At 43.2% G+C, this 27,530-nt stretch overlaps 1 protein-coding gene and 1 non-coding gene across 3 annotated transcripts in view; both read right to left on the reverse strand.

Annotated features, from left to right (window-relative positions):
* NBR1 (NBR1 autophagy cargo receptor) overlaps positions 1–27,530 on the reverse strand; it is a 35,920-nt gene that overhangs the window by 1,694 nt on the left and 6,696 nt on the right. For both annotated transcript variants that reach the window (XM_064369468.1, XM_064369467.1), the window contains 18 exons: positions 27,457–27,519; positions 25,931–25,949; positions 24,638–24,660; positions 19,906–20,100; positions 17,691–17,768; positions 17,088–17,302; positions 16,078–16,245; positions 15,299–15,508; positions 14,243–14,402; positions 13,858–14,148; positions 13,002–13,151; positions 12,460–12,535; positions 11,246–11,356; positions 10,822–10,986; positions 8,761–9,193; positions 7,119–7,213; positions 6,506–6,563; positions 5,425–5,530 (listed from right to left, as the gene is read on the reverse strand). In XM_064369468.1, the coding sequence (XP_064225538.1) occupies positions 5,425–5,530; positions 6,506–6,563; positions 7,119–7,213; positions 8,761–9,193; positions 10,822–10,986; positions 11,246–11,356; positions 12,460–12,535; positions 13,002–13,151; positions 13,858–14,148; positions 14,243–14,402; positions 15,299–15,508; positions 16,078–16,245; positions 17,088–17,302; positions 17,691–17,768; positions 19,906–20,100; positions 24,638–24,660; positions 25,931–25,949; positions 27,457–27,519 (2,616 nt within the window). The remainder of the gene's footprint in view (positions 1–5,424; positions 5,531–6,505; positions 6,564–7,118; positions 7,214–8,760; positions 9,194–10,821; positions 10,987–11,245; positions 11,357–12,459; positions 12,536–13,001; positions 13,152–13,857; positions 14,149–14,242; positions 14,403–15,298; positions 15,509–16,077; positions 16,246–17,087; positions 17,303–17,690; positions 17,769–19,905; positions 20,101–24,637; positions 24,661–25,930; positions 25,950–27,456; positions 27,520–27,530) is intronic.
* On the reverse strand, positions 7,597–7,712 carry LOC135271767 (U5 spliceosomal RNA). The gene has a single exon (XR_010339895.1). It is a non-coding gene; the product is annotated as a U5 spliceosomal RNA (small nuclear RNA).

The following is a 27,530-nucleotide window of genomic DNA, read 5'->3' on the forward strand; positions in this document are numbered from 1 at the left end:
CACCAACGGTTCGGACTAGGAAGGCCCTGTCTTAGATTACGTATGTGTGTACTTGAAGGAGGAGAAAAGGGAAACTGGGGAGCTAATAAACTGTAGTTAGTACTAGGAGAATGCTTCATGGGGGACTTTCAGGAAGAAGCATTTTTTGGCCAAATGAAGGAATGACAGCAAGGCCCGGAGACCTTGTGAACATAAAGGTAATTGTGATGATGAGGAAAGTATGAGCAAAATGAGTGTTACTGAAAGATGGTATGGGAAATTTTGTCATACATGCAGAGGAGCTGGACAAAAAAAAAAAAAGCTTGGGAAATTACAAACTGGGACTTTGAGTTTTTCTCCTCCAAAAGAATAGGTAAGAGGAAGTTAACATTCATTCAAGCCCTGTAGTAGAAGCATTACCTTCCTAAATCCTCCTAACAATGCTTTTTTTGTTTGTTTTTTGAGACCAGGTTTCAAAAAACCTTTGTTCCCCAGGCTAGAGTGCAGAGCTGTTAACACAGTTCACTGCAGCCTCAGCCTCCTGGGCTCAAGTGATCCTCCTACCTGAACCTTCTGACTAGCTGGGACCACTGGTCTGCCTTATCACACCCGGATAATTTTTAAATTTTTACTAGAGATGAGGTCTCACTATGTTGCCCAGGCTGGTCTTAAACTTCTGGGCTCAAGTGATCCTCGAACTCTGGCCTCCCCAAATGCTGGGATAGATGTGAGTCACCTCACCTGGCTTCTGTTCTGTTATTGTCCCAATTTCACAGACTGGGGATGATGAAGCTGTGCAGCAGAAAGATTATTTAAACTTTGGAGGCAGACATGCTTAGACTCAAACCCTAATATATCATTTACTTACCAACTGTGCTATCGATTCCTTTATGAACTGAAGATATATCAAACCTCCTACTTTGCAGTGTTGTTGAGAAAGTATGTAAAGATGAGAAGAGTATGCAAACATGTTGAGCACGGTCTGGTGTTTCCCTCACACCTGATTCCACTGTTCCCTTCTACCTTCTTATTTTAGAATAGATTATCCATCCTCTTTTCCAGGTTAATAGAATGTACCTTGCTTTGTATCTTATTACCTCTCACTATTTCAGAAATCTTCCTTTCATCTCCAATCTGTCTCTCATCTTTATTATTAACCTCTTTCACTACTGGCTTGCCCATCTCTAAAGTCTCACTCATCTTTAAAAATGTTTCCTCTTGTCTTATGTATACTAGCTTCTGCCTGTTGTAGCCTAGCTATTTGAAAGTGTGGCATACTTGCACACTCAAATTCCTCACCACCTGTTCACATCTCTCTGTAGCCATGTCCCCCTTATTAAAACACCCTTCCCTAAGTTCCAGCATAGAACTCTCTCTTCATTTTCCTCCTAGTTCTCAGTTTTCTTCCAGAGTATTTTTTTCCTGATCCTTAAAGGTTGCTTCTTGCTTTCCCCATTATTCCTGGATCACCTCATCCCATCAGATGGTTCCTGCTATAATCTCTAGACAAGTGACTCTTTTTTTTTTTTTTTTTTTTTGACAGAGTTTCACTCTTATTACCCAGGCTGGAGTGCAATGGCGCGATCTCGGCTCACCGCAACCTCCGCCTCCTGGGTTCAGGCAATTCTCCTGCCTCAGCCTCCTGAGTAGCTGGGATTACAGGCATGCGCCACCATGCCCAGCTAATTTTTTGTATTTTCAGTAGAGACAGGGTTTCACCATGTTGACCAGGATGGTCTCGATCTCTTGACCTCGTGATCCGCCCGCCTCGGCCTCCCAAAGTGCTGGCATTACAGGCGTGAGCCACTGCGCCCGGCCGACAAGTGACTCTTTAAGCTTCTATCACCAGGCCAAATCCCTCCCTTATAATCTGGATGGATACAGTTGGCCTGCCATATCTGTGGGTTCCTTATCTATGGACCAATCAACTAAGGGTTGAAAATATTTGGGGAAAAAAAGGAACATGTACAGACTTTTTTGTCATTATTCCCTGAACAATACAGTATTGACAAACAATTCTTTACATAGCATTTACATTGCATTGGGTACTGTAAGTAATGTAGAGGTGATCTGAAGCATGAGAGATGCACTGGATGTAGTGGCTCAAGCCTGTAATCCTAGCACTTTGGAGGCTGAAGTGGGAGGACTGCTTGAGGCCAGGAATTAGTTGCCCTTGGGCAACATAGTGAAACCCCATCTCTTCAACAGTATTTTATTTTATTTTTTTTGGTGCCATGACTCGGATTAAAATATTAAAAAAAAAAAAAAAAAGAAACTAGCCAGGTGGATGGGTGCAGTGGCTCATGCCTGTAATCCCAGCAATCTGGGAGGCTGAGACAGGCAGATCTCCTGAAGTTGAGAGTTCGAGACCAGCCTGGCCAACACGGAGAAACCCTGTCTCTACTGAAAATACAAAAAATTAGTTGGGCGTGGTGGTGCATGCCTGTAATCCCAGCTACTTGGGAGGCTGAGGCAGGAGAATTGCTTGAAGCCAGGAGGTGGAGGTTGCAGTGAGCCGAGATCATGCCATTGTACTCCAGCCTGGGTAACAAGAGTGAAACTCTGTCTCAAAAAAAATAAAACCAACCAACCAACTAAACAAACACACAAAAAACTTGCCAGGCATGGTGCTGCCCACCTGTAGTCACTGCTACTCAAGAGGCTGAGGTGAGAGGATTGCTTGAACCCAAGAGTTCTAGGCTACAGTGAGCTACAATCTAGTTACTGCACTCCAGCATGGATGACAGAGTAAGACCCTGTCTCTAAAGATGTGCTAGGTTACATGCAAGTACTATCCTGGTTTTATAAGGGACTTAAGCATCTATGGATATAGGGGTCCTGGAGCCAATCCCTCATAGATACTAAGGGACAACTGTATATCCAACTGCACTCTGGACATCTTTACCTTTACCTGGATATGCTGCAAACTCAACAGTATTCAACAAAACTAACCTAATTCTCTTCTTTTGCTCAAATACATCCTTTCCAGCATATCCTATCTTAATGAGTAGTACTAAGCCAGAATGGTATTTAAACATTGCCTAAGCCAGAAACTTGGAATTTATCCTTGATTTCCCACCCCACCGAAGACCGTGTCTGGCTTGGTTACCCAGGTTGGAGTGCAGTGGCATGATCTTAGCTCACTGCAACCTCTGCCTCTGGGGCACAAGCTATTTTCCCACCTAAGCCTCCCAAGTAGCTGGGACTACAGGTGTGCACCACCATGTCTGGCTAATTTTTTGGTATTTTTTGTAGAGATAGGGTTTCACTATGTTGCCCAGGCTGGTCTCAAACTCCTGAGCTCAATGATCTGCCTACCTTGGCCTCCCAAAGTGCTGAAATTATAGACGTGAGCCACTGTGCCTGGCCTATCCTTGACTTCTTTTTAGTCATTTAATTATTATCTCAAAGTTATGTCATTTCCATCTCTTAATTATCTTTTCTACCCTTCTTTCCGCCAATACAAGGATTTCCCTTTTTTTTCCTTAGAGACAGAGTCTTGCTCTGTCTCTGTCACCCAGGCTGGAGTGCAGTGGGGCAATCTCAGCTCACTGCAACTTCTGCCTCCCGGGTTCAAGCAATTCTTCTCTGCCTCAGCCTCCTGAGTAGCTGGGATCACAGGCATGCACCACCACGCCAGGCTAATTTTTGTATTTTTAGTAGAGATGGGGTTTCACCATATTGGCCAAACTGGTCTCAAACTCCTGACCTTGTGATCCACCAGTCTCGACCTCCCAAAGTGCTGGGATTACAGGCGTGACCCACTGCGCTCGGCTGCATTTCTTTACTGCCTCTACCAGCCTCCACAATGTAGCAGATGATCTTACTAAGAACCAATCTAATCATGTTAATCACTACCTTGAAACCTTTCCATCGCTCCTATTAGCCTTAAAATAAAATCCAAACCTCATAACACAACATCCTGCCTACCTATTTGGTCTTTTTTTCTTTTTCTTTTTTTTGAGACAGGGTCTCACTCTGTCGCCTATACTGGAGTTCAGTGGTTTGATCTCGGCTCATTGCAACCTCTGCCTCCCGGGCTAGAGCGATTCTACCTCCTTGGCTGCCTGAGAAGCTGGGAGCACAGGCATACACCACCATACCTAGCTAATATTTTGTATTTTAGTAGAGACTGGGTTTTGCCCTGTTGCCAAAACTGGTCTTGAACTCCTGGATGCAAATAATCCACCCACCTTGGCCTCTCAATATGCTGGGATTATAGGTGTGAGCCACCCAGCCCAGCTAGTCTTTTTTCTTCTTCCTTTTCTCCTCAGACCAGATTCACACTCCATGCTCACATTTCCAAGTCGTTTTTACTGGCTACTCTGTCTACAATGCCCTTTCTAGCCCTCTTTACTGATGAACACTTACTCTGTCCTTTAGGACTCAGTTCAGGCATCAGCTACCAGAAAGCCTTACTTGGGCACACCGGGCTGAAGTGTCACATCTGTCTAATGGCACTGGCATAGTATCTTACTATGTACTTTAAGTATCTGTGCATCTTACTTGTTTCCCATAGTTTTTGGGCAAGATTTAGTGTCTTTTTTGTTTTTTGAGACAGGGTCTTGCTCTGTCACCCAAGCTGGAGTGCAGTGGCTCCATCATGGCTCACTACAGCCTCAATCTCCTGGGCTCAAGGGATCCTCCCACCTTAGCTTCCCAAGTAGCTGGGACTATAGGTGCATGCCATCATACTTACCTAATTTTTAAATTTTTTTTTTTTTTTTTTTGATACAGAGTCTTGCTCTGTTGCCAAGCTGGAGTGTAGTGGCGTGATCTTTGCTCACTGCAACCTCTGCCCCCTAGGTTCAAGCAATTTTCCTGCCTCAGCCTCCTGAGTAGCTGGGACTACAGGCGCGCGCCACCACATCCAACTAATTTTTTTGTACTTTCAGTGGAGATGGGGTTTCACCGAGTTGGCCAGGATGGTCTCAATCTCTTGACCTCATGATCCACCTGCCTTGGCCTCCCAAAGTGCTGGGATTACAGGCGTGAGCCACTGTGCCCAGCCTAATTTTTAAATTTTTTGTAGAGACAAGGGTCTCACTATGTTGCCCAGACTGGTCTCAAACTCCTGGGCTCAAGCAATCCTCCCACCTTGGCCTCCCAAAGTGCCAGGATTACAGGTGAGAACCACCATAACTGGCCAAGAACCAGTGTTTTATTCATGCTATGGTGCCAACACCTGGAATAGCTTCTCTCTATAGAAAATATTAATAGATGATCAACAATAGGTTCTTCTCTTTTCTTCCCTTAAGTAACATGGCTAGAGTTGTATAGTTAGAAAGTGGCAGAGTTGTGTTGTGTGTTAACTAAAGACTAAATCTAAAGCCTATGCCCTTTCCACAATGCCATGTTACTCTTCAACCCAGACAGATGCCACCACTTTCACTGGTGACCTGGAGTTGAGATTCAGGAAAATAAAACACACACACACACACTGACCTGTGCAGTGACTGGTGGCCCAGCAAATAGGGCCTTGTATGCAGAGGCAGCAACAGACAAAGCCCCCTTCACCAGTCCTCCAGCAATGCTGCTCCCATGGTGATGCCTGTAGAAGAAACCAATTATCCCCCCAAATAAACACAAATCATTACCTTTTTACAAGATAATCTGGGCTGTAATCCTCAGAAGAAAATAAGATTTCCTCAAAAGAAAAAAATCAGATGTAAAAAGAGAACATGATTGCTTTCCTATCACCTTTATAGCTACAGATCGTGGTTTGATGGAGGGCCCAGCTCTACTGGTGCAAGATATGGGCACTGTAGGAAACATAACACTCTGGTAACCATGACGGCTCTCACTCCTAGCTGAAAATTAATGTGATCAAGGGCACTCCAGGATATCTGCAGTTTGCTCAATTATTCTCTCAGAGAAAACACCTTGCAAAGGAAATGTGATTTTTCTGGACACTTCTAATGTGAGTGGGAGCAGAGAAGCAGGTATGTCTAAGAAAAAATTACTAGATGTATACTGGGTGTAACCTTTCTGTCTTCTCCCCTGGTGCTAAGGGTGAGGTAAATTTGGGGGCATTCCTTTCTTGTCTGGAACACAGAACACTCTTTTTTCTTTTTTTTTTGAGATGGAGTTTCGCTCGTTGGCCAGGCTGGAGTGCAATGGCATGATCTTGGCTCACTGCAACCTCCGCTTCCTGGGTTCAAGCAATTCTCCCACCTCAGCCTCCCAAGTAGCTGGGATTACAGGCGCCTGCCACCACGCCCAGCTAATTTTTGCATTTTTAGTAGAGATGGGTGTTGCTGTGTTGACCAGGCTAGTCTCGAACTCCTGACCTCAGGTGATCCACCCGCCTCAGCCTCCCAAATAGAACACTCTTAAACATCAGCTTTAGCCCTTTGTTCAGTGTTGCTCAAAGGGTTTAGAAGAAATAAGAACAAGAAGGAATGAGATGAGGGCTCCCCTTCTCTGCTCTCTGAAGATGGGTACATGCTGTGAGAGGCTCTTTTAAGCAGAAGCAATACTGGGATATCCACCTGCTTCTGAAAAAGAGACTGCACAAGGTTGTTACCTTGAGTGGTCATAGCTCTTCTGTCTGCTGTTTATAAGTCCTGATGAGCCTCTGGGCTCTAAAAGCAAAAGAGCTGTTGGTTAGATGCAGCATCCATAAGCACCTAGTGTTTCCTAACTCACAGCAAGGCTCTGATTGAGGCAGGTGGCAATCTGATCACAGTGTTTGAAGTCTTTTTTTTTTTTAAGTATTTGGGAAGTTTTAAGGGTAGCTTAAGTGATAAGGAGAAACTGTCCAGAATTGTAATGCAAGATGACTGTTAATTCAATCAGAAAAATTAACTCTGTAATCCTAACAAACTGATATATTTTGTAGTAAGGAAACAGACTCACAGCCATTATAAACCTGCTGAACTGCTAGTCAGGAAAAGTGGAGATGGAGCTGGAACCTAGATTGGTATGGCTCCAAAGCCTGTGTTCTTTCCACTACCTCTAAGAGATCTAACAATATAGTCAGCCAGAGAATAGAAGTAAAGGTATGCAGGAGGAGCATGGAGAGAGTGAAAGGCAAGTTTCTAAAAACCGCCAAGAATCAGGAAGAGAGAGAGCCTATTTATACCTGGTTTCCATTAGACAGGAGCAGAGAAAAAGAAAAAGCTCAGGCTGATCATTACCTCCTCTGATCTGATCAGGGACTGAAGAAGCTTCTGGTATGGTAACAGGTAAATCCATTCCTGGGGAACCATGATGATGTACACAGGGAGGGCTCCTTTCAGAAAGACACAATATGGAAAGTAAATTGAAAAGGCACTTATGGCAACAGTGGAGAAATAGTAAACACAGCACAGCAGTGCCAAATTCTCTAGAGGCTTCATATTTCTGATCCAGATCACATGTCTGGATTTAGGGTTCCATTGTTAAGAGCTACATTCTACCCCATTTTCCTATGCAGCCACAGCCAAGCTGGAAATGTTGGCTTCAGTCTGGTCATGTCTCCACCTACATCAATTGGTGACAATAATGGAAATGTCTAGCTTTTGGGGAGACAGTTTATGTTTAGTCAAGGCTTCAGCATTTTCCCTACTATTAGGAGACAAGAATGATTCAGAGAGATTCACCAAAGAATTAAAAATAATTTTTTTTTTTTTAATCAGCCCCATAGAAATAGGGCCTCAAAAAATTGGATTAAGACTCAGAATTTTTCCTCTCTACAGAAATATTTAGTAAAAGGCAAAAGATTTATACAATTTGAAGAGAAACCAGAGTACTGTTTGGTTTTTTAGTGTTTTTTCCCATAATGGATTTAACTTCCTAATTATGGCTGTTTTTTTGCAGTGGAGTTTTGCTCCATCTCAAAAACTCGGTTGAGTTTCTGCTGCCTTTACTGAAGAGACAATAAAACGAGGGAAGGTACAGGGATGTTTGTGTTTAAAAACTGGCTCTTCGGGCCAGGTGTGGTGGCTCACACCTGTAATCCAAGCACTTTGGAAGGCCGAGGCGGGTGGATCACCTGAGATTAGGAGTTCAAAACCAACCCGGCCAACATGGTGAAACCTTGTCTCTATTAAAATACAAAAAATTAGCCAGGTGTGGTGGTCAGGAGGCTGAGGCAGGAGAATCACTTGAACCTGGGAGGCGGAGGTTGCAGTGAGCTGAGATCATGTCATCGCACTCCAGCCTGGGTGACCATGTGAGACAAAAAAAAAAAACAAAACCAAAAAAAAAAAAAACACTGGCTCTCAGCCAGGCATGGTGGCTCACACCTATAATCCCAGCATTCTGGGAGACTCAGGTGGGTGGACTGCTTGAGGCCAGGAGTTCAAGACCAGCCTGGGCAATATGGCAAAACCCCACTTCTATGATAAATACAAAAATTAGCTGGGTGTGGTAGCCCGTGCCTTTAGTCTCAGCTACTCAGGAGGCTGGGATGGGAGGACTGCTTGAGCCTCAGAGGCAGAGATTACAGTAAACCAAGATTGTGCCATTGCACTCCAGCCTGGGCAACAGAGTGCACTCCAACCTGGGCAACACCCTGTCTCAAAAAAAAAAAAAATACAGCCAGCTCTCAGTAATCAAAATATAAGTAGACAGACTATACTCAGATAATTTAAGGCCAACTAAAATGAATATTTCTTTAAATCCAGAATCCACAAATACTGGGAAATAGGACTTTTATTCATCTAAATTCAGACTTTACTATGGAAAACAGTCTCTTCCCATACTGAAGAAAAAACAGGTTTTGAGATCAGGTTGGTTCCTCTCACTCTTTATTTCACCTCTGAAGAACACCCCAGCTGAGGGGGATGTGAGTGGTACCTGGGCAGTGGTGGTGGAAGCTCCACTACCTCTGGCATTAGGGTCACTGTTTCCAGAGTCTGTGAGGTCATGAGGATGTCATTTATGCTGTGCTCCTGTGGCTCGTTCTCCCCTCCAGGGAGTCTCTCCCCAGCCTCAGCTGGTTCCTGCCCAGCCTCAACCCCAGGCTCGCCTTCAGCACCTCGCTCCAGGCCTGGCTGTGAGAGCGCAGAGCTGTACATGGAATCCCCCAGGGGGCGGCTGGTATCAAAGCACTCAGGCAGGATGATGATGTAATCCTCTGAGGAAGCAGAGGATTGACTCTGAACTTCATCTTTGAGCTCATCCTCCTCCTCTTCCTCCTCCTCCTCCACCACGACTTCTTCCTCAGCGATATGGACAATCTCCTCCCTCTCATTTCCAAGTGGTCCTTCTTCAGGCAAGGCAAATTTCACTAAAGGATGAAAGTAACCAATTTTCAGGTAGAAGCTAAAAGCAGCCCTAAGTACTATCCTTACTTGGTAAAGCCCGGTGGAGCATAAGCTAGAATCATGAAAGCCAGAGGAAAGGGAAGAACTAGAGGGAAGGCCTGATGCTGGAACCATGACCATATTCTAAGTTTGAAGGCTATGCGAAATGAATTAGAATCAAAGCTCACAGAAAGAAGGTAGGCAGAAACACCCAGGCTTCCAAGAAGCTCTATGAATCTTAAAAGGAGGCGGCTCCATCCCTCCCCTTTTCCTTTTCATGTGATGGTTAATATACTGAGGTAGAGTTTAAACCAAAACTGATATACTAGCTAACAGTGCTATAAAAAGAGAAAAAGTTAGGAGGTGAGTATTGTAGGATTATATTATTATTCTCCTCCTCTTCTTTACAAAGATGATGTAGTCATGGGAGAAACTGGCAAATCATGGTTGAGAGGGTAAAAAAGGATATAAAAAAGCTACCCAGGCCAGGTGTGGTGCCTTAACACCTATAATCCCAGCACTCTGGGAGGCCAAGGCGGGCAAACTGCTTAAGCTCAGGAGTTTAGGACCAGCTTGGGCAACATGGCAAAATCCCATCCCTACCAACAACAAAAAGTTAGCTCAGTGTGATGGCATGTGCCTGTGGTCCCAGCTACTTGGGAGACTGAGGTGGGGGGATCACTTCAGTGAGGTTGTGGCTGCAATGAGCCGTAATCTTGCCACTTGCACTTCAGCCTGGGCATGAGAATGAGACCTTATCTTAAAAAAAAAACAAAAAAAAAAACACCCTATGAATCCTATCAGAATAATAGCTGTGAACATATTGGTATTGTCTTTCCAGACCTTTCTGTTATGTACTTGTACACATGTGGAAAAAATATATAAGATATACATATATACTTTAAGCAAAAGTGAGGCACCACACCTGGCCTGGGTAGCTTTTTTATATCCTTTTTTACCCTCTCAACCATGATTTGCCAGTTTCTCCCATGACTACATCATCTTTGTAAAGAATAAAGATAATATTTAAAGATATAGTCAAATTTCATTATAATAAAGAGATTCTCCATTATTATTTTGATGTACTACATTTGAATTTGTTGATACTTCTTAAAATATATGCTTTGGTTTATCTATCTCTTATCTACAAGTTTCTGTTTTAAAGTTATTTACAGCAGAATTTAACCTTGAGAAACTGTTTGGTACTCCTGCATCTTTCTACCCACTGTTTCTTCGACTGCTGCCCTTGGAGAAAGCAGACAACTCACCTACCCATAGGGGCCTCTGCTAAGGAGCTCTGTCAGATTACAGGAAGATTCCTTACTGCAGAATCCAGGCAGCACAACTGGCTGCTGTTCCACTGTGGAATCCAGCTGTAATTCTGCCCCTGAGAAAATGGAGAAATGAGTATGGTGGCTTCTTTGCTCCTGATGTTCTAATTAGAACAGTCAGGTAGCATATGTAGAGTCTAAAGATACAAACAAATCAGAATTTCTGACAAAGATCACTCTCCCTTCACTCTCAGTGAAGAAGAGCACATCTAACTAGTCAAGTCTGGCAGTCACAACTTAGGTGGCAACCAGCTAGGTGGGGGAAATGCAAGGACACTCACTCTGCAAGGACTTCTGTCTGTAAGGAGGGTTGTGATCTGGTGCAGCATCCAAGGTAAGGGATCGGATTACTGTCTCACACACAAACTGGGTCCCACTCAGGTCTTCTTCTGCTTCCTCCACAGAAACAATGTTCTCAGCCTTCCTCTTTACTGACACCACAGAATCTGAAAGACACATAAACCTTGTCTGCATTTGATGTTTAAGGTGCTGAGGAACATTCACCAGTCATTACCCATGCTAAAACTAAACCAAGGAATAGCTGCTATCTGTACCATGTGAAGGTGAGGAGACTTCAAAACATGAGATGCTACAGAAAGAAAGCCCATTTACATGCTAAGGTAAAGTTAGTAGGGAATAGCTGTAAAATAGAGTATGGCATGGAAAGGGAGGATGCAAATACTTTACAAATATTTAATCCCTTACCAGGAAGTGCTTTAAATCCTGCCCCTTCATTCTCTTCCTGTATCTGCCCCAAGCCTGGCTTCTCAATTAAAGGACTGTCATGTGGCAGAGGAGACATGCAGGGAGTCATATCTGGAGAATGAAGACAGGAGAGCCATCAATCGAGAGAAAGCATCATATCATCAATAGTCAGTGTCCAGAAGTAGCAGTTTGTAGGCTTCTTGCCTCCTGCAGGGCTAAAATAAACCCAGATATGCTTTGAGGTCTGTCAAAAAAAATTTCCAGACCAATAGGTATCCAAGTATCTCAGATCAATCAATGCAGGACAGTTATCTGGCCTGGAAAGCTGTGGCCAAGACACAAAACCATGAATATAAAGGAACAAAAGAACACAAATATCTACAGAAAAAAAAGAGGATCCCTTTATGGTGGAAAAGCCTTGCACAGACTTGTATTATTGCTTTTTTTTTTTTTTTTTTTGAGATGGGGTTTCACTCTGTCGTCTAGGCTGGAGAGCAGTGGTGCAATCTTGGCTCACTGCAACCTCTGTCTCCTGGGCTCAAGTGATCCTCCCACTTCAATCTCCCCGGTAGCTGAGACCACAGGAGCAGGCCACCATGCCCAGCTAATTTTTTTTTTTTTTTGAGATGGAGGTTTGCTCTTGTTGCCCAGGCTGGAATGCAATGGCATGATCCTGGCTCACAGCAACCTCCGCCTTCCAGGTTCAATCCCGAATAGTTGGGATTACAGGCATGTACCACCATGCCTGGCTAATTTTGTATTTTTAGTAGACACAGGGTTTTTCCATGTTGGTCAGGCTGGTTTCGAACTCCCGACCTCAGATGATCCACCCGCTTTGGCCTCCCAAAGTGCTGGGATTACAGGCGTGAGCCACTGTGGCTGGCCATGCCCAGCTAATTTTTAAAAATAATTTTTGTAGAGATGGGGGTTTCACCATGTTGCCCAGGCTGGTCTCAAACCCTGGCCTCAAGTGATCCTCCCACCTTGGCCTCCCAAAGTGCTGAGATTATAGGGACGAGCCACTGTGCCTAGCATATTGTTGCTTTTGACAAAGGACAGGAAAGAAGGAACACAGATCCATGATTGCTGCTTTACTGTCTTACTGTGGGAGAAATCCTTTCCATGTCTTCAGAATAAAACACTACCAGTGTCTAGGCTATGGTACTTTTGTGCTATCAGTAAGATGAACAAGATGAAATGAGTGACATTCTTACCCACAGGGGTGTTGTGGGGCACTCTCTCCAACTCTTGAACAATGTTTATATCCAACAGCTCAAAGGATAGCAGGTCCTATAAAAAAAGACAGGCAATGTTAGGCTGTTTGCAGTGCAGCTGGAGCCATGTCTAGATGGGACCTATAGACCGTTTCCACATCGTCTGGGATTTAACTTTGTTCAAATTCATGCCTCTCCTCAGTCAAATGAAAACAAGAAGAGTTAAATAGGAATTAGACATTGAAATAACCAAATGGCAGGAAAGAGAATATGCAGCAGGTGTGAAGGAGAATCAGGCTGAAGTGAAGAGGAAATTAAAGGGAGTTTTTGGGGAAGTACAGGATTGAGTTCCCAATTTGAAGAGGAAACATCTAGTTTACAAACTTGGTTCCATGGGTCATCTCCTTTCCATTAAATACATCTGACTGGATCACAGTGGGCATATCTCTGATTTCCTCATTACCACCTATGACTCTACCACCTTCTCCTCTCCTGTGCTCTCTCCCTCTGTCCCTTGCCCTTCAAAGTGCTGAATCTTCCACCTGGGCAGTCAGAAGATCCACAGATGGGATGTAGAGTTCCCTCTCACTGGCAACATTTTTTGCCTTCTGTGGGATGCAGGCTGCTGTCCCTTCTGTCTGCTCAGTCACTTCACCAAGCTGTATTTCTTCTTTAGCCAGAAGAAAAGCTTCCTATAGAGACAAACCATTGAGACAAATTTTAGGCCTTCAACAAAACTGAAGAGGCAGGCTGACAATGCCCCCAAATATAAAAATGCTGCTGTACCTCTATATTTAAAAAAACTTTAGAAATGTTTTTGATATAATTTTACAGTTATAGAAAAGTTGCAAAAACAGCAGAGAGAATTCACATTCACCCAGCCTCCCCTAATGACAACTTACATTAACTATAATTAGTGAAAACCAGAACATTAAAATTGGGTAACTTTAAGCAGTAAACACTCTGCCCCACTAGTACAGAGAAATTGCATTAAAAACCTGTGCACTAAGTAGCAACCAGACCAAGACTTCATTAGTATTTAGGGAACACATACAGGGTATTTTAGGAGACATGGATGTTAAGGAGTAAAGCTATCAGTTCAGCAGCTCCACAGGCCAGGCCAGCCACCCCTCTTTCTCTTGTGCAGCCGACAGGGTGACCATGCAGCATTACAAAGAGGTACAAAAGTATTCAGGGACTGCCTGCAGCAAGATCCTAAACACACTAAAACACCCTAAAGAAGAGGCCAAATAACAGCATAGACATGTGTTGGGGGGAGGGGAGAAGCTAATCTTTCATGGTTTCTAGAACTACCAGCTATGAGTGGGTTCTTTTAGTTTTAGCCACCTCCTCTCTATGATTGGGATACTGGGCCAAAGACTGCCAATCAATACTCACCTCTTGCTGGCAGGTGAGATCATCCGCTTTGCTTGAGCTGATCATGCTCTTTTCAGTGTTATCAGGGCTGTCTTCGGAGGGGAAAGGATCCACTATGATACTGCACCAGATCCGAGGCCCAAATTGCTGGCCTTTGTGAGAAAGACGCCAATGGGAAGTATACGTTCCCTCCAAGGCTGGGGCAATGAACTCCACAGATACAACTCCCACATGGCCAGCCTTGAGGCAGGGAACCAAAACATCCTTCTTTTCTGTGGAAGCCAAAGTCAGGTTTCCCCACATGAACTTGAGCTAAAAAGAACAGTGAGAAGAGAAAGCAAGCTTGTCAGCTGAGCACTCTGCCACTTCAAATCACTTCATCTTCACATTTTGTGGGAAAAATTACCTTTGTGTCTGCACTCCACTTTACATTTCCTGTATTTTTCATCCTCCAGTGTTTGATAAACTTGGTTCCTGGCTGAAGGTGAGTCCCATCAGGCAAATTCTCATCTACAAATGCTGCACTGAGCATTGGCATAACTGGGGTACAGGGCTGCAAAGGGAGCCTGAATAGAAATTCAGATGCTTAATCACTTGCCACTGGGTGCGAAGGCTTCTGAATATCCCACACTGCCTTGAGAGTCTGACTATGACTCTTGAAAATGTACTAACCCATTTGCCCTAAAAATAATACTAATATTAGTATAGGATCATGTATTAGAAACAATAAATTTTCTGACAAATTTAAAATAATAAAACAAAACAGAGGATAGGTCCGACTCCTGAGCTTAAAAAGTCATGGCAAGTATAATTAAAAGGGCCTATAAATACAACACCTAGAGACTAAGGCTTTTTTTTTTTTTTTGAGCCCGAGTCTTACTCTGTTGCCTAGGCTGGAGTGCAGTGGTGCAATCTCAGCTCACTGCAACCTCTATTACCCAGGTTGAAGAGATTCCCCAGGTTCATGAGATTCCCCAGGTTCAAGAGATTCCCAAGTAGCTGAGATTACAGGTGCAAGGCACCAAGCCTGGCTAATTTTTGTATTTTTAGTAGAGATGGGGTTTCAGCACCTTGGCCAGGCTGGTCTTGAACTCCTGACCTCATGATCCACCCATCTCAGCCTCCCAAAGTACTGGGATTACAGGCGTGAGCCACCGCGCCCGGCGAGAGTCAGGTTTTAAAACACTTGTTCCTTTTGCTTCAATTCCAGATTGCCTCCAATGAAGAGAGGGACCCCACCATTCTGAAATTTAGTGGTTTCTATCTTTCTGAAGAAGGAAACAAAACAAGTGTCAAAAATAACTACCGAACCACCCTTTAATAATACTAAGACCAGAGAATTGGAAGTTTTAAGGATTTGAGTGTTACGGGGCTGCCAATGAATAAGACAGAAGTTGGCTGAAGTTCCAGTTTCAGAGAGCTGGGCCTAAAGTTTTGGCTCCCACCCCAGCCCTGGGCTTACATCAGGGTATTAGACTGGAGCAAGCTTTCAGGTCGGCCTAAAGGAGACTTGGGGCTCTGGAGTCCATGGATTGAATTCCATAGGTGAATTTTCCTATGGAGCTTAAGCTGCTTTTTAAGTTCCTTGACCTCTGCTTTACGTTGTTTCTTCTCAGCTCGCAACCTTTGCTTTTCTGCTTTAAGAAAGTTCTTGTCAACCTGTTTCTGGAGCCTGTGAGATAATAAAAGCAAGTCTTAAAAGAAAGTCACAAATAAATTCTGAAGCTTTGTGGAGCCAATTACAATCTCCACTAGTGTCAGCTTTTAGTTTCTTTTATTGTTTTAGAGTCAGGGTCTCACTCAGTCATGCAGGCTAGTATGAAGTGGTATAATTATGGTTCCCTTCCACCTCATATTCCTGGGCTCAAGTGATCTGCTCACCTCAGCCTCCCAAGTAGCTGAAACTATAGGGATGCACCACCATGCCTGGCTAATTTTTAAAATTTTTTTTAGAGGGGGAATCTTGCTATATTGCCTAGGCTGGTCTCAAATATTTGGCTTCAAGCAATCTCCCACCCTAGCCCCTCAACTTGTTGAGATAACAGTTATGGGACATTGTGCCCAACCTACTTTAGTTTCTTAATTTCTATTTCATTAACTTTGGATAACTGTCTTCATTTCTGCACATCAACTGAAAATGAGTGCAACTAAGGAGATTATCTATAGTTTTGTGATCCACACCTTGTCACCAGAATCAAGAAGTTAATCAGAAAATAAGCATCTCCATGTATAGGGTTTTACCTGACTTGTTCCAGAGCAGCAGGAAGACGAGGAGTAGAGTACTTTGAGTGACAGAATGGTTCAGAGGAACTCACAACAGGTTTCCGTAACTTCAGCAGGACGTGGTTAGTGTCATGGCCATATGGCCCTGCTTCACAATCTTCACAGATATTGTAGGATGGGCATAGGCTGTGGGGAAAGAATGGCACAGTACACAGTGGCATAATAGGAAGTACCCAGGGTAGGGAGATATAAGACCAGACTTCTACATTTGCTCCAGTACCAACTAGCTGATAACCTGAACACGTCATTTAACTATGCCATGCCTCAATTTTCTTCATTAATAAAATGAGGATAATAACACTTAACTCATACCCATTTTAAAGGAAAACCTAAGGGAGGAAGGTAAGATATGAAAGTATATGGGGCCAGGCACAGTGGCTCATGCCTGTAATCCCAGCACTTTGGGAGGCTCTGGAGATGAGGATCACTTGAGTCCAGGAGTTTGAAACCAGCCTGGGCAACATAGGGAGACCCCATCTCTAAAAAAATAATTAAAAAAAATATTAGGCAGGCATGGTAGCCTATGCCTGTGGTCCCAGCTACTTGGGAGGCTGAAGTGGGAGGACTGTCCGAGCCTGGGAGGGTGAGGCTGCAGTGAACGGTGATTGCACTCTGTACTCCAGCCTGGGTGACTGAGTGAGACCCTGTCACCAAACAAATAAAAACAAACAAAAAAAGGCATTTGGAACAACCGAGCAACTACCCTTAGTGATCTAATTGTGTCTGTTCAGGGGAACAGAATTTTGCCTGGCTTTGCTAATTCAAATGCACATCTGAATTCAACAATCTGAATGGTTACAACCCACAAAGCATGTGGGTGAAGATAAGCTTGTGCTTCCAACTCACAGCTATGACATCTAATGCTCAGAAACAGGGTACAACCAATATCCCTTAACCTAATCAGAAAGCCAGGAAGGTAAATGCTCTTAGGTCTAACACTAGCTAGCTACTTCCAAGCAACTGCTTACCTACACTGGTAGCGGACACCAACAATCCTTCTTTGGCAGTTGTTGCAAGCAATATGCCAGCTGAACTGGTTTTCTGGTAAAAACAATGTTTCCTCTGAAGTAGGAATTGAGACTTCTGAAGGACAAGAACCCAAGGATGGGTTCTGGAGGACAAGCTTCTCATGTAATTTCTGTTCAAGCTTCTCAACCGTTTCTTTAACCACTTGTTCTCTGAACTAGAATATGGAGCAAAAGGTGATAATACAAAAACACAATAAACAACTGCTACTGAATAGACACGAAACATAGCAAAGGGTCTGTTCCTTCCACAGCTAAAATGGTTCAAAGAAAATATCAAAAATCCTTTTGATAAGTAAATTTCTAACTTCTTCTCAAGCAGAAATTTGTTCCTCTCCCTTACATGCTTAGAATTAGACTCCCTCTTTTTCTGACACTTCATTGCAAAGGTTACAGCTTTCTTGACTGGAACTGCTGTAAGTTTGGAAATTATAAGCTACCGACCTGTACCAGAGGCAGCAGCCATCTGGGTTCGGTTTTCTATTTCTTCCACATTCCACCTGTCCCAACACTGCAGTTAAAACCCAAGCCAGAGAGAACACTCACTGTCTCCAGGTAGCTTGTGAACCAGTCTGGGGGCTTGTCTTGAGGCTGGTCTGTGTCATGTGAAGCAGGTGGAAACGACTGGGAGGAAACACAAGCCGAAATGTTGGAGGTTACTTTTTCTATTTAAAATACTTTTTTTTTTTGAGACAGAGTCTCGTTCTGTCACCAGGCTGCAGTGCAATGGTGCAATCTCGGCTCACTGCAACCTCCGCCTCTCGTGTTCAAGTGATTCTCCTGCCTCAGCCTCCCAAGTAGCTGGTACTACAGGTGCATGCCACCACGTGCAGCTAATTTTTGTATATTTAGTAAAGACGGGGTTTCACCATGTTGGCCAGGATGTCTTGATCTCTCAACCTTGTGATCCACCCACCTTAGCCTCCCAAGGTGCTAGGATTACAAGCATGAGCCACCGTACCTGGCCTTAAAATACTTTTCCTGGAGTATATTATTTTGAGGTTTCTTTTGTGAAATCATCCAAACATATAGTTTAAAAAAAAAGTCACAGTATGAAGGTGTACTAAAGGAAAACACAGTCTCTAGCCCACCCTGCTCCCCCTTCTCCAAAAGTAAACTACTGTTACCAGTTTTAAAAGTAGGAGACAGAGAGGAACACAGTAATTCCCAAATCTCTGATAAACATGCAAAATCTCACGACAAAGACAATGAGAAATAAATTTAGAAACTGGATAGCCTGAAACAAGCAATGGGGAAAGGATTCCCTATTTAACAAGTGGTGTTGGGAAAACTGGCTAACCATATGCAGAAAAGTGAAATGACCCCTTCCTCACACCTTACACAACAATTAACTCAAGATGGATTAAAAACTTAAACATAAGACCTAAAATCATTAAAAACTCTAGAAGAAAACCTAAGCAATGCCATTCAGGACATAGGCATCTGGCAAAGACTTCATGACTAAAACACCAAAAGCAATGGCAACAAAAACCAAAATTGACAAATAGGATCTAATTAAACTAAAGAGCTTCTGTACACCAAAAGAAACTATCAGAGTGAACAGGCAACCTACAGAATGGGAGAAAATTTTTGCAATCTATCTGACAAAGGGCTAATATCCAGAATCTACAAGAAACTTAAACAAATTTACAAGAAAAAAACAACCCCATCAAACAGTGGGTGAAGATATGAACACTTTTCAAAAGAAGACATTTATGCGGCCAAAAAACGTATGAAAAAAAGCTCATCATCACTGGACATTACAGAAATGCAAATCAAAACCACAGTGAGATACCATCTCACCCCAGTTAGAATGGTGATCATTAAAAAGTCAGGAAACAGGCCAGGCATGGTGGCTCACGCCTGTAATCCCAACACTTTGGGAGGCTGGGGCAGGAGGATCACTTGAGGTTGGTAGTTCGAGATCAGCCTGACCAACATGGAGAAACCTCGTCTCTACTAAAAATACAAAAATTATCCAGGCATGGTGGCACATGCCTGTAATCCCAGCTACTTGGGAGTCTGAGGCAGGAGAATTGCTTGAACCCAGGAGGTGGAAGTTGCAGTGAATGGAGGTTGTGCCATTGAACTCCAGCCTGAGCAAGAAGAAGAGCAAAACTTCGTCTCAAAAAAAAAAAAAAAAAGTCAGGAATTCCTCAAGGATCTAGAACCAGAAATACCATATGAGCCAGCAATGCCATTACTGGGTTTATACTCAAAGGATTATAAATCATTCTACTATGAAGACACATGCACATATATGTTTGCTGCAGCACTATTCACAATAGCAAAGGCTTGGAACCAATCCAAACGCCCATCAATGATAGACTAGATAAAGAAAATGTGGCACATATACACCATGGAATACTATGCAGCCATAAAAAAAGACTTCACATCCTTTGTGGGGACATGGATGAATCTGGAAACCATCATTCTCAGCCAACTAACACAGGAAACCAAACACCGCATGTTGTCACTCATAAGTGGGAGTTGAACAATGAGAACATATGGACACAGGGAGAGGAACATCACACACTGAGGCCTACCAGGGGGTGGGGATCTAGGGGAGGGATAGCATTAGGAGAAATATTTAATGTAGATGATGGGTTGACAGGTGCAGCAAACCACCATGGCACGTGTAAGTAACAAATCTGCACGTTCTGCACATGTATCCCAGAAAAGTATAATGATAATAATAATAACAACTTGTTTAGCTTTATTAAAAAAAAAAATTGGATAGACTGGGCCATAACCTTCATACCTGCATTGCAGGCTCCTCTGGGGTCTTCATGTCCGATCCCAAGACTCTCACCAGTGAAGAGTAATGTGCAAGTGGCTTCTTCCCTGCCCTGGCAGCTAGTCGTTTTGCTCCTACAACTGGGGTTGGGGCTTCATCAACAACATGGTGCCCTTCGTGGACTTGCATCTGCAGCTGGTTTCCCTGTTTAACTGCCATCTAAGAGCATACATTATGAAACAAAAACATAAGATGCCATTCTTCTTTCCCAGATAAAATTTCAAAGACATCAAAACAGAAGGTTGTGGTAAATTATGCTAGAAAATATTAGGATTTGTGTTTGCCTTATTAAATCCAACAACAAATAGAATATATTTTTTTGTTTGGTTTTTTTTAAGACAGGGTTTCACCATGTTGGCCAGGCTGGTCTTGAACTCCTGACCTCAGGTGATCCACCTGCCTCGGCCTCCCAAAGTTCTGAGATTACAGGCGTCAGCCACCATGCCCGGCCAACAATTAGAATATTTACACTCAACTTACTATTTATTTGCCAAGAATGTTAACTAGAAATTTATTTATTTATTTAATTTTGAGATGGAGTTTCACTCGTTGCCCAGGATGGAGTGCAATGATGTAGTGTTGGCTCACTGCAACCTCACCTCCCGGGTTCAAATGATTCTCCTGCCTCAGCCTCTCAAGTAGCTGGGATTACAGATGCCTGCTACCATGCCTGGATAATTTTTGTATTTTTAGTAGAGATGGGGTTTCACTGTGTTGGCCAGGCTGCTTGAGAATTCCTGACCTCAGGTGATCCACCCACCTTTGCTTCCCAAAGTGCTAGGATTACAGGCATAAGCCACTGTGCCAGGCCTAGAAATTTATTTTTATTTTGGGTTTTTGAGACAGCATTTTGCTCCATCACGCACATTGGAATGCAATGCATGGCTCACTGCAGCCTATCTGTCTCTTGGGCTCAAGCGATCTTCCCACCTCAGCCTCCTGAGTAGCTGGGATTACAGATGCACACCACCACGCCTGGCTAAGGTTTTTGTTTTTGTTTGGAGAAAGGAGTCTCACTGTGTTGCCCAGACTGGTCTTGGATGCCTGAGCTTAAATTATCCTCCCACCTCAGCTTCCTGAGTAACTAGGTCTACAGGTATGTACCACCACACCTGGCTAATTTTTGTATTTTTGTAGGGGTGGGGTTTTATGATGTTGCCCAGGCTAGTCTTGAACTCCTGGGCTCAAGCAATCTACCCACCTCAGCCTCTCAAAGTGCTGAGATTACAGGTATGAATCACTATGCCTGTTGGCTAATTTTAAAATTTTTTTATCATATGTTACCCAGGCCTGTCATAAACTTGGTTTTGTTATTAAAACCACAAAAGCATTGTGTTGCTTTACTCCACACACACAAAAAAAAACCCCATAAAAGTAGGCTGTAAGATAGCAAATTAGGTAAGATTTTCCTTAACTGGGTTACTATTTTTGTTTTGTTGTTGTTGTTTTTTGAGACAGAGTCTAGCTCTGTCGTCAGGCTGGAGTGCAGTGGCGTGATCTAGGCTCACCACCTAGGTGAAATCCCCACCTCCCGGGTTCAAGTGATTCTTCTGCCTCAGCCTCCTGAGTAGCTCAGACTATAGGTGCGCACCACCACACCCAACTAATTTTTGTATTTTTAGTAGAGACAGGGATTCGCCATGTTAGCCAGGATAGTCTGAATCTCTTGACCTCATGATCCGCCCGTCTCGGTCTCCCAAAGTGCTGGGATTACAGGTGTAAGCCACTGTGCCTGCCCTAACTGGTTTTTATATAAGACTACATCTATGGAATCTTAAGTCAGGGTTCCAAAAAAGTCAATTCTAGACTAACAAAACTTAAGAAACAAAGCTATGTCCTATAATTAAGCATTTAGTTTTCCAATAAGAACAGTATTTTGGGGCCAGGCGCAGTGGCTCACACTTGTAATCCCAGTTTGGGATTTCTTCCACATTCTCCCACTTTGGGAGGCCAAGGTGGGCAGATCACAAGTTCGAGACCAGCCTGTCCAACACGGTGAAACACTATCTCTACTGAAAATACAAAAATTAGTCAGGCGTGGTGGAGTACGCCTGTAATCCCAGCTACTTGGGAAGCTGAGACAGGAGAATTGCTTGAACTCAGGAGGCGGAAGTTGCAATAAGCCAAGATGGTGCCACTGCACTCCAGCCTGGGTGACAAAGTGAGACTCTGTCTCCAAAAAAAAGAAGTATTTTGGGGCTGTGTGAGGTGGCTCATGCCTGTAATCCCAGCACTTTGGGAGGCAGAGGCAGATAACTTGGGTCCAGGAGTTCAACAAGCCTGGGCAACACAGCAAGACCGTGTCTCTACAAAAAAAAAGTGTAAAAATCATCAGGACATGGTGATGTGTGCCTGTAGTCTCAGCTACAGAGAAGTCTGAGGTAGGAAGGCCTCTTGAGCCCAGGAGGTCAAGGCTGCAGTCATGCCACTACACTCCAGCTGTGTGAGCTGTGATCATACCACTGCACTCCAGCCTGGGTGACAGTGAAATCCTACCTCAAAAAAAAAAAAAAATGATTTTTTTAAACAAGTGCTATCAGTGGGAAAAAAGCTTTTTAAAAATAAAAATAGCCAGGTGTGGTAGCTGGGCACAGTGGCTCACACCTGTAATACCAGCACTTTGGGAGGCTGAGGCAGGCAGATCATTTGAGGCTAGGAGATTAAGACCAGACTGGCCAAAATAGCGAAGCCCCATCTCTACTAAAAAGAAAAAAAAACAGTTGGGTGTGGTAGCACATGCCTGTAATCCCAGCTATTTGGGTGGCTGAGGTGTGAGAACTGCTTGAAAGCCAGGAGATGAAGGCTGCAGTGAGCTGAGATTGTGCCACTGCACTCCAGCCTGGGTGACAGAGGAAGATTCAAACAAAACAAAAAACAAAACAAAACGAGCCAGGGGTGGTGATGTGCATCTGTGGTCTCAACTACTCAGGAGGATGAAGTGGGAAAATTACTTGAGCCTGGGAGGTTGAGGGGGTAGTAAGCCATGATTGCGCCACTGCACTCCAGCCTCTATGACAGGATGAGACATATGTTAAAGAAAAAAAGACTGGGTGCAATGGCTCACACCTCTAATCCTAGTACTTTGGGAGGCTGAGGTGGGTGGGTTGCTTGAGCCTAAAAGTTCAAGACCAGTATGGGTAACATGGTAAAACCCATGTCAAAAAAAAAAAAAAAGGCAGGGCTCAGTGGCTCACGCCTTTAATCCCAGCACTTTGGGAGGCCAAGGTGGGGGGCGGATCACCTGAGGTCAGGAGTTTGAGACCAGCCTGGCCAAAACAGTGAAATCCCATCTCTACTAAAACTACAAAAATTAGGTGGGCACCGTGGCAGACACCTGTAATCCCAGCTACTAGGGAGGCTGAGGCATGAGAATCGCTTGAACCCCAGAAGTGGAGGTGGCAGTGAGCCAAGATCGTGTCACTGCACTCCAGCCTGGGCGAGACTGTGTCTCCAAAAAAAAAAAAAAAAAAAAGGGAGAGAACAGAGTGAGGAAAAGAAGTGAAAAATGTGAACCAGAAAGCACAGTTCTAGAGCAGGCATGGTGATGCATGCCTATAATCTCAGCTACTTGGAAGGTTGAGGCAGCAGGATCACTTGAGCCCAGGAGGTAATATAGCGTGTGTGTGTGTGTGTGTGTCATAGCAAGACCCAGTCTCTTTGGGTGGGTGGGGTGGGGTGTGTGTGTGTGTGTGTGTGTGTGTTTGAGACAGACTTTCCCTCTTGTTGCCCAGGCTGGAGTGCAATGGCGTGATCTCAGCTCACTGCAACCTCCACCTCCCAGGTCCAAGCGATTCTCCTGCCTCGGCCTCCCAAGTAGCTGGGATTATAGGCATGCACCACCATGCCCGGCTAGTTTTTTGTATTTAGTAGAGATGGGGTTTCACCATGTTGATCAGGCTCGTCTTCAACTCCTGACTTCAGGTGATCCGCCCGCCTCAGCCTCCCAAAGTGCTGGGATTACAGGTGTGAGCCACTGCGCCAGGCTGAGTTATTTGTATTTGTATTATTTTTATTTTTTATTTTTTTAAGATGAGGTTTCACCATGTTGGTCAGGCTGGTCTTGAACTCCCAACCTCAGGTGATCCACCCACCTTGGCCTCCAAAGTGCTTAGATTACAGGTGTGAGCCACCACGCCTGGCCTATTTGTATTTTTAAATACTAGAACAGCAGCACCAAGACCAGCAATGAAATGGGACAATAACTGAGAAGGACCTTTTTATTATGAATTGCCTTTTGCTGAGTGTCACGCCCATTCATCACTTTCCCTAAAAACAGGTTTCACTGTGTTTATACTTATTAGTCTCTCCCCACAACTAATGGAATTCAGGTTTCAGTTTCACTCAATAAATATTTTAGGCTGGGTATAGTGGCTCCTACCTAATAATCCCAGACTTTGGGAGGCCAAGGCCGACAGATTGTTTGAGTACAAGGGTTCCAGATCAGCCTGGAAAACATGGCAAAACCCTGTGTCTACAAAAAAATACAAAAAGCCAAGCGTGGTGGCATGTGTCTGTAGTCCCAGCTACTCAGGAGGCTGAGGTGGGAGGATCACTTAAGCCTGGGAGGTGGAGGTGCAGCAACCCGAGACTGTGCCACTGCACACCAGCCTGGATGACAGAGCACAACCCTGCCTCAAAAAAGAAAATAATAATAATATTTTTGAAATTATTTGAAATGAGATTAAATAATCATTACCTTAAGTGCTTCTTCATATTCTCCTAAAAGGACAAAAAATATACACTGTGATACTTCTTCACCTACCCCAAAAGATTCTATTATTTTAAAATTATTATTTTGTATACATCCATTTATTCAAGAACCAAAGAGTCTTCTGAAGATGAACTCTCAGGAAAAAAAAAAAAAAGAAGCGAAGAGTCTATATATTAAGTATAGCCAATCCTAAAGATGGAATGTACAACATGAAGAATATAGTTAAATAATCGTACATTACATTCATGATTTTTGCTAAATGAGTAGATTATGGCTGCTTTCTGGAGAGAGCTCAGGGCACCAATGAACTGCTATAATGAGATGATGGATATGTTAATTTGTTTCACTATTGTAACCATCACTACATAACATTTCAACCATATACCTGATGGTGATCCTGTAAGATTATAATGCCACATTTTTACTGTACCTTTTCTATGTTTAGATATGCAAATACCATCGTGTTCCAAAAGTCTATAGTATCCAGTACAGTAACCTGCTCTACAGGTTTGTAGCCTAGGAGCAATAGGTTATACCATATATCCTAGGTGTGTAGTAGGCTATACCATCTAGGTTTGTGTAAATACACTCTATGATGTCCATCTAGTGACAAAATCACCTAATTGATGCATTTCTCAGAATGTATCCCTGTCATTAAGCGATGCATTACTGTTTATGTATTTCATAATATCATGTTGTATACCTGCAATATATACAAGAAAAATTTTCAAAACATACAGTCAATCCTGACTTTAAAGAATTCTTAGCTTATTATATATGAACAGCAACTATCTTTTGCTGACAAACTCCATCTTGTTGCAAATGGAATCTACTGTAGATCAGTTCTTCCCTTTAAATCCCTCTTTCATCACTATTGGAGAGTTGCAGTTACAAAATCCCAACCTAGGTCCCTCACATTAGGCATTATGATGCTCAGGACTCAAGAGAGTTCATGGACAGTGTTAATACTGTCATTTCACCTGATTAAAATTTTAGGGGCTACCTTGGGAAACTAACTTTCAACTATAACATGGTTCCTATGCGAAAATGGACTCCAGGCTCTCAACATCTAATAAACTTTTGGAATATCACTTGTTTATAAGTTGATATTAACACATATACCAAGTCAGAAACAAATGCAACACCATGGGAATACTTATATGTGTTGAACTGGGAGGCATATTAATTTCAGAGGACTGGTATCCTCTAAATAGAAATGCCTCAATGAGCAGATTAAGGCTTTTAAATAAGGCTAAACAGACTCTGTCAGGGACTCACCTTGACTGTTGATGGATACCTATAAAAGGAAAAAAACAACAGTGAATTCTAAGTGTCTCATCAATTGAGCATTTCTGTTACTAGGACAAGCCCCTTAGAACAGACAAAAACTCAGGCCCAGGGTTCAGATTTTCCATATCACTTGCTAGTCATGAATAATATTTAAGAAATTTTATTGCTCATCTACTGTGCCCTCCTTTATTTCAGGTACATTAAGAGGCAGTACAATATAATGGTTAGGAGCTTGAGTTCTATAGCCATAGGGTATGGACTAGATCCTTACTTTATTACTTCCAAGTTTTTGTGCTTTTGGCAAGTAATTTCACCTCTCTGTGCATCATTTTCCTCATGGATAAAATAGAGATGATAATAATGTACTTAAAACATGGTATTGCTGCTAGTCTGACACGTTGTAACCATTCAATAAAGCTTAGCCATTAGGCTGGGCAACAAAGTGAGACCCCATCCCTCCAAAGAATTAAAAAAATTGCCGGGTGCAGAGCATATCCTAGCTACCCGGGAGGCTGAGATGGGAGGACTCCTTGAGCCCAGGAGATCTAGATTGTAGTGAGCTATGATCACGCCACTGCACTCCAGCCTTTAAAAAAAAAAAAAAAAAAAGCTTAGCCATTATATTTGTATTATTATAAACTAAACAGCAGCTTGTGCTATATGTGAACTTAATGTTACTATCTAATTATAAAAGTTACCTTGGCCAAGTGGTAGCTCACACCTGTAATCCCAGCACTTTGGGAGGCTGAGGCAGGCAGACCACTTGAGACCAGCTTGGGCAACACAGTGAAACCCCGTCTCTACTAAAAATACAAAAATTTGGCTGGGTGTGGCGGCTCATGCCTGTAGTCCCAGCACTTTGGGAGGCTGAGGTGGGTAGATCACAAGGTTGGGAGTTCGAGACCAGCCTAACCAACACGGTGAAACCCCGTCACTACTAAAAATATATAAAAAAAAAATTAGCCGAGCGTGGTAGCACATGCCTGTAATCCCAGCTCCTCAGGAGGCTAAGGCAGGAGAATCTTTTGAACCCAGGAGGTGGAGGTTACAGTTAGCCGAGATCATGCTGCTGCACTCCAGCCTGGATGACAGAGTGAGACTCTGTCTCAAAAAAAAAAAAAAAAAAAAAATTAGACAGGCTCTGTCTCAAAAAAAAAAAAAGTTATTTAAGGTCAGACATGGTGTCTCACACCTGTAATCTTGGCACTTTGGGAGGCTGAGGTGGGAGGACTGCTTGAGCCCAGGAATTCTGGCCTGAGCAACATAGTGAAACCCTGTTTCTGTTTTTTTTAAAAAAGTGAAAGTTATCTCTGAGATATTCTTCAATGCTGCTTCTCCATTTCTCAATTCCATCTCAGATGCTGCAAGTCTTCTTAGAATATTCAATTATCAAATACATTTAAACCACCACACAAATGAAATAAACACTATTTTGAATTATTAAAGCCCATATCACTGGAGAAATAAGATTTCTATTCTGAATACCTAGCAATAAGTACCATAATATATTTTACCTCTTCATTTTCTTCATCCAGGTATTTTATTTGAATAGTATTCAGATCAAATGAAACTTTTACCTACAAAAGAA

This window comes from Aotus nancymaae, unplaced genomic scaffold, assembly GCF_030222135.1.
Source record: "Aotus nancymaae isolate 86718 unplaced genomic scaffold, 86718_ANA_hifiasm-v0.15.2.pri h1tg000089l, whole genome shotgun sequence".
Lineage (NCBI taxonomy): Eukaryota > Metazoa > Chordata > Mammalia > Primates > Aotidae > Aotus > Aotus nancymaae.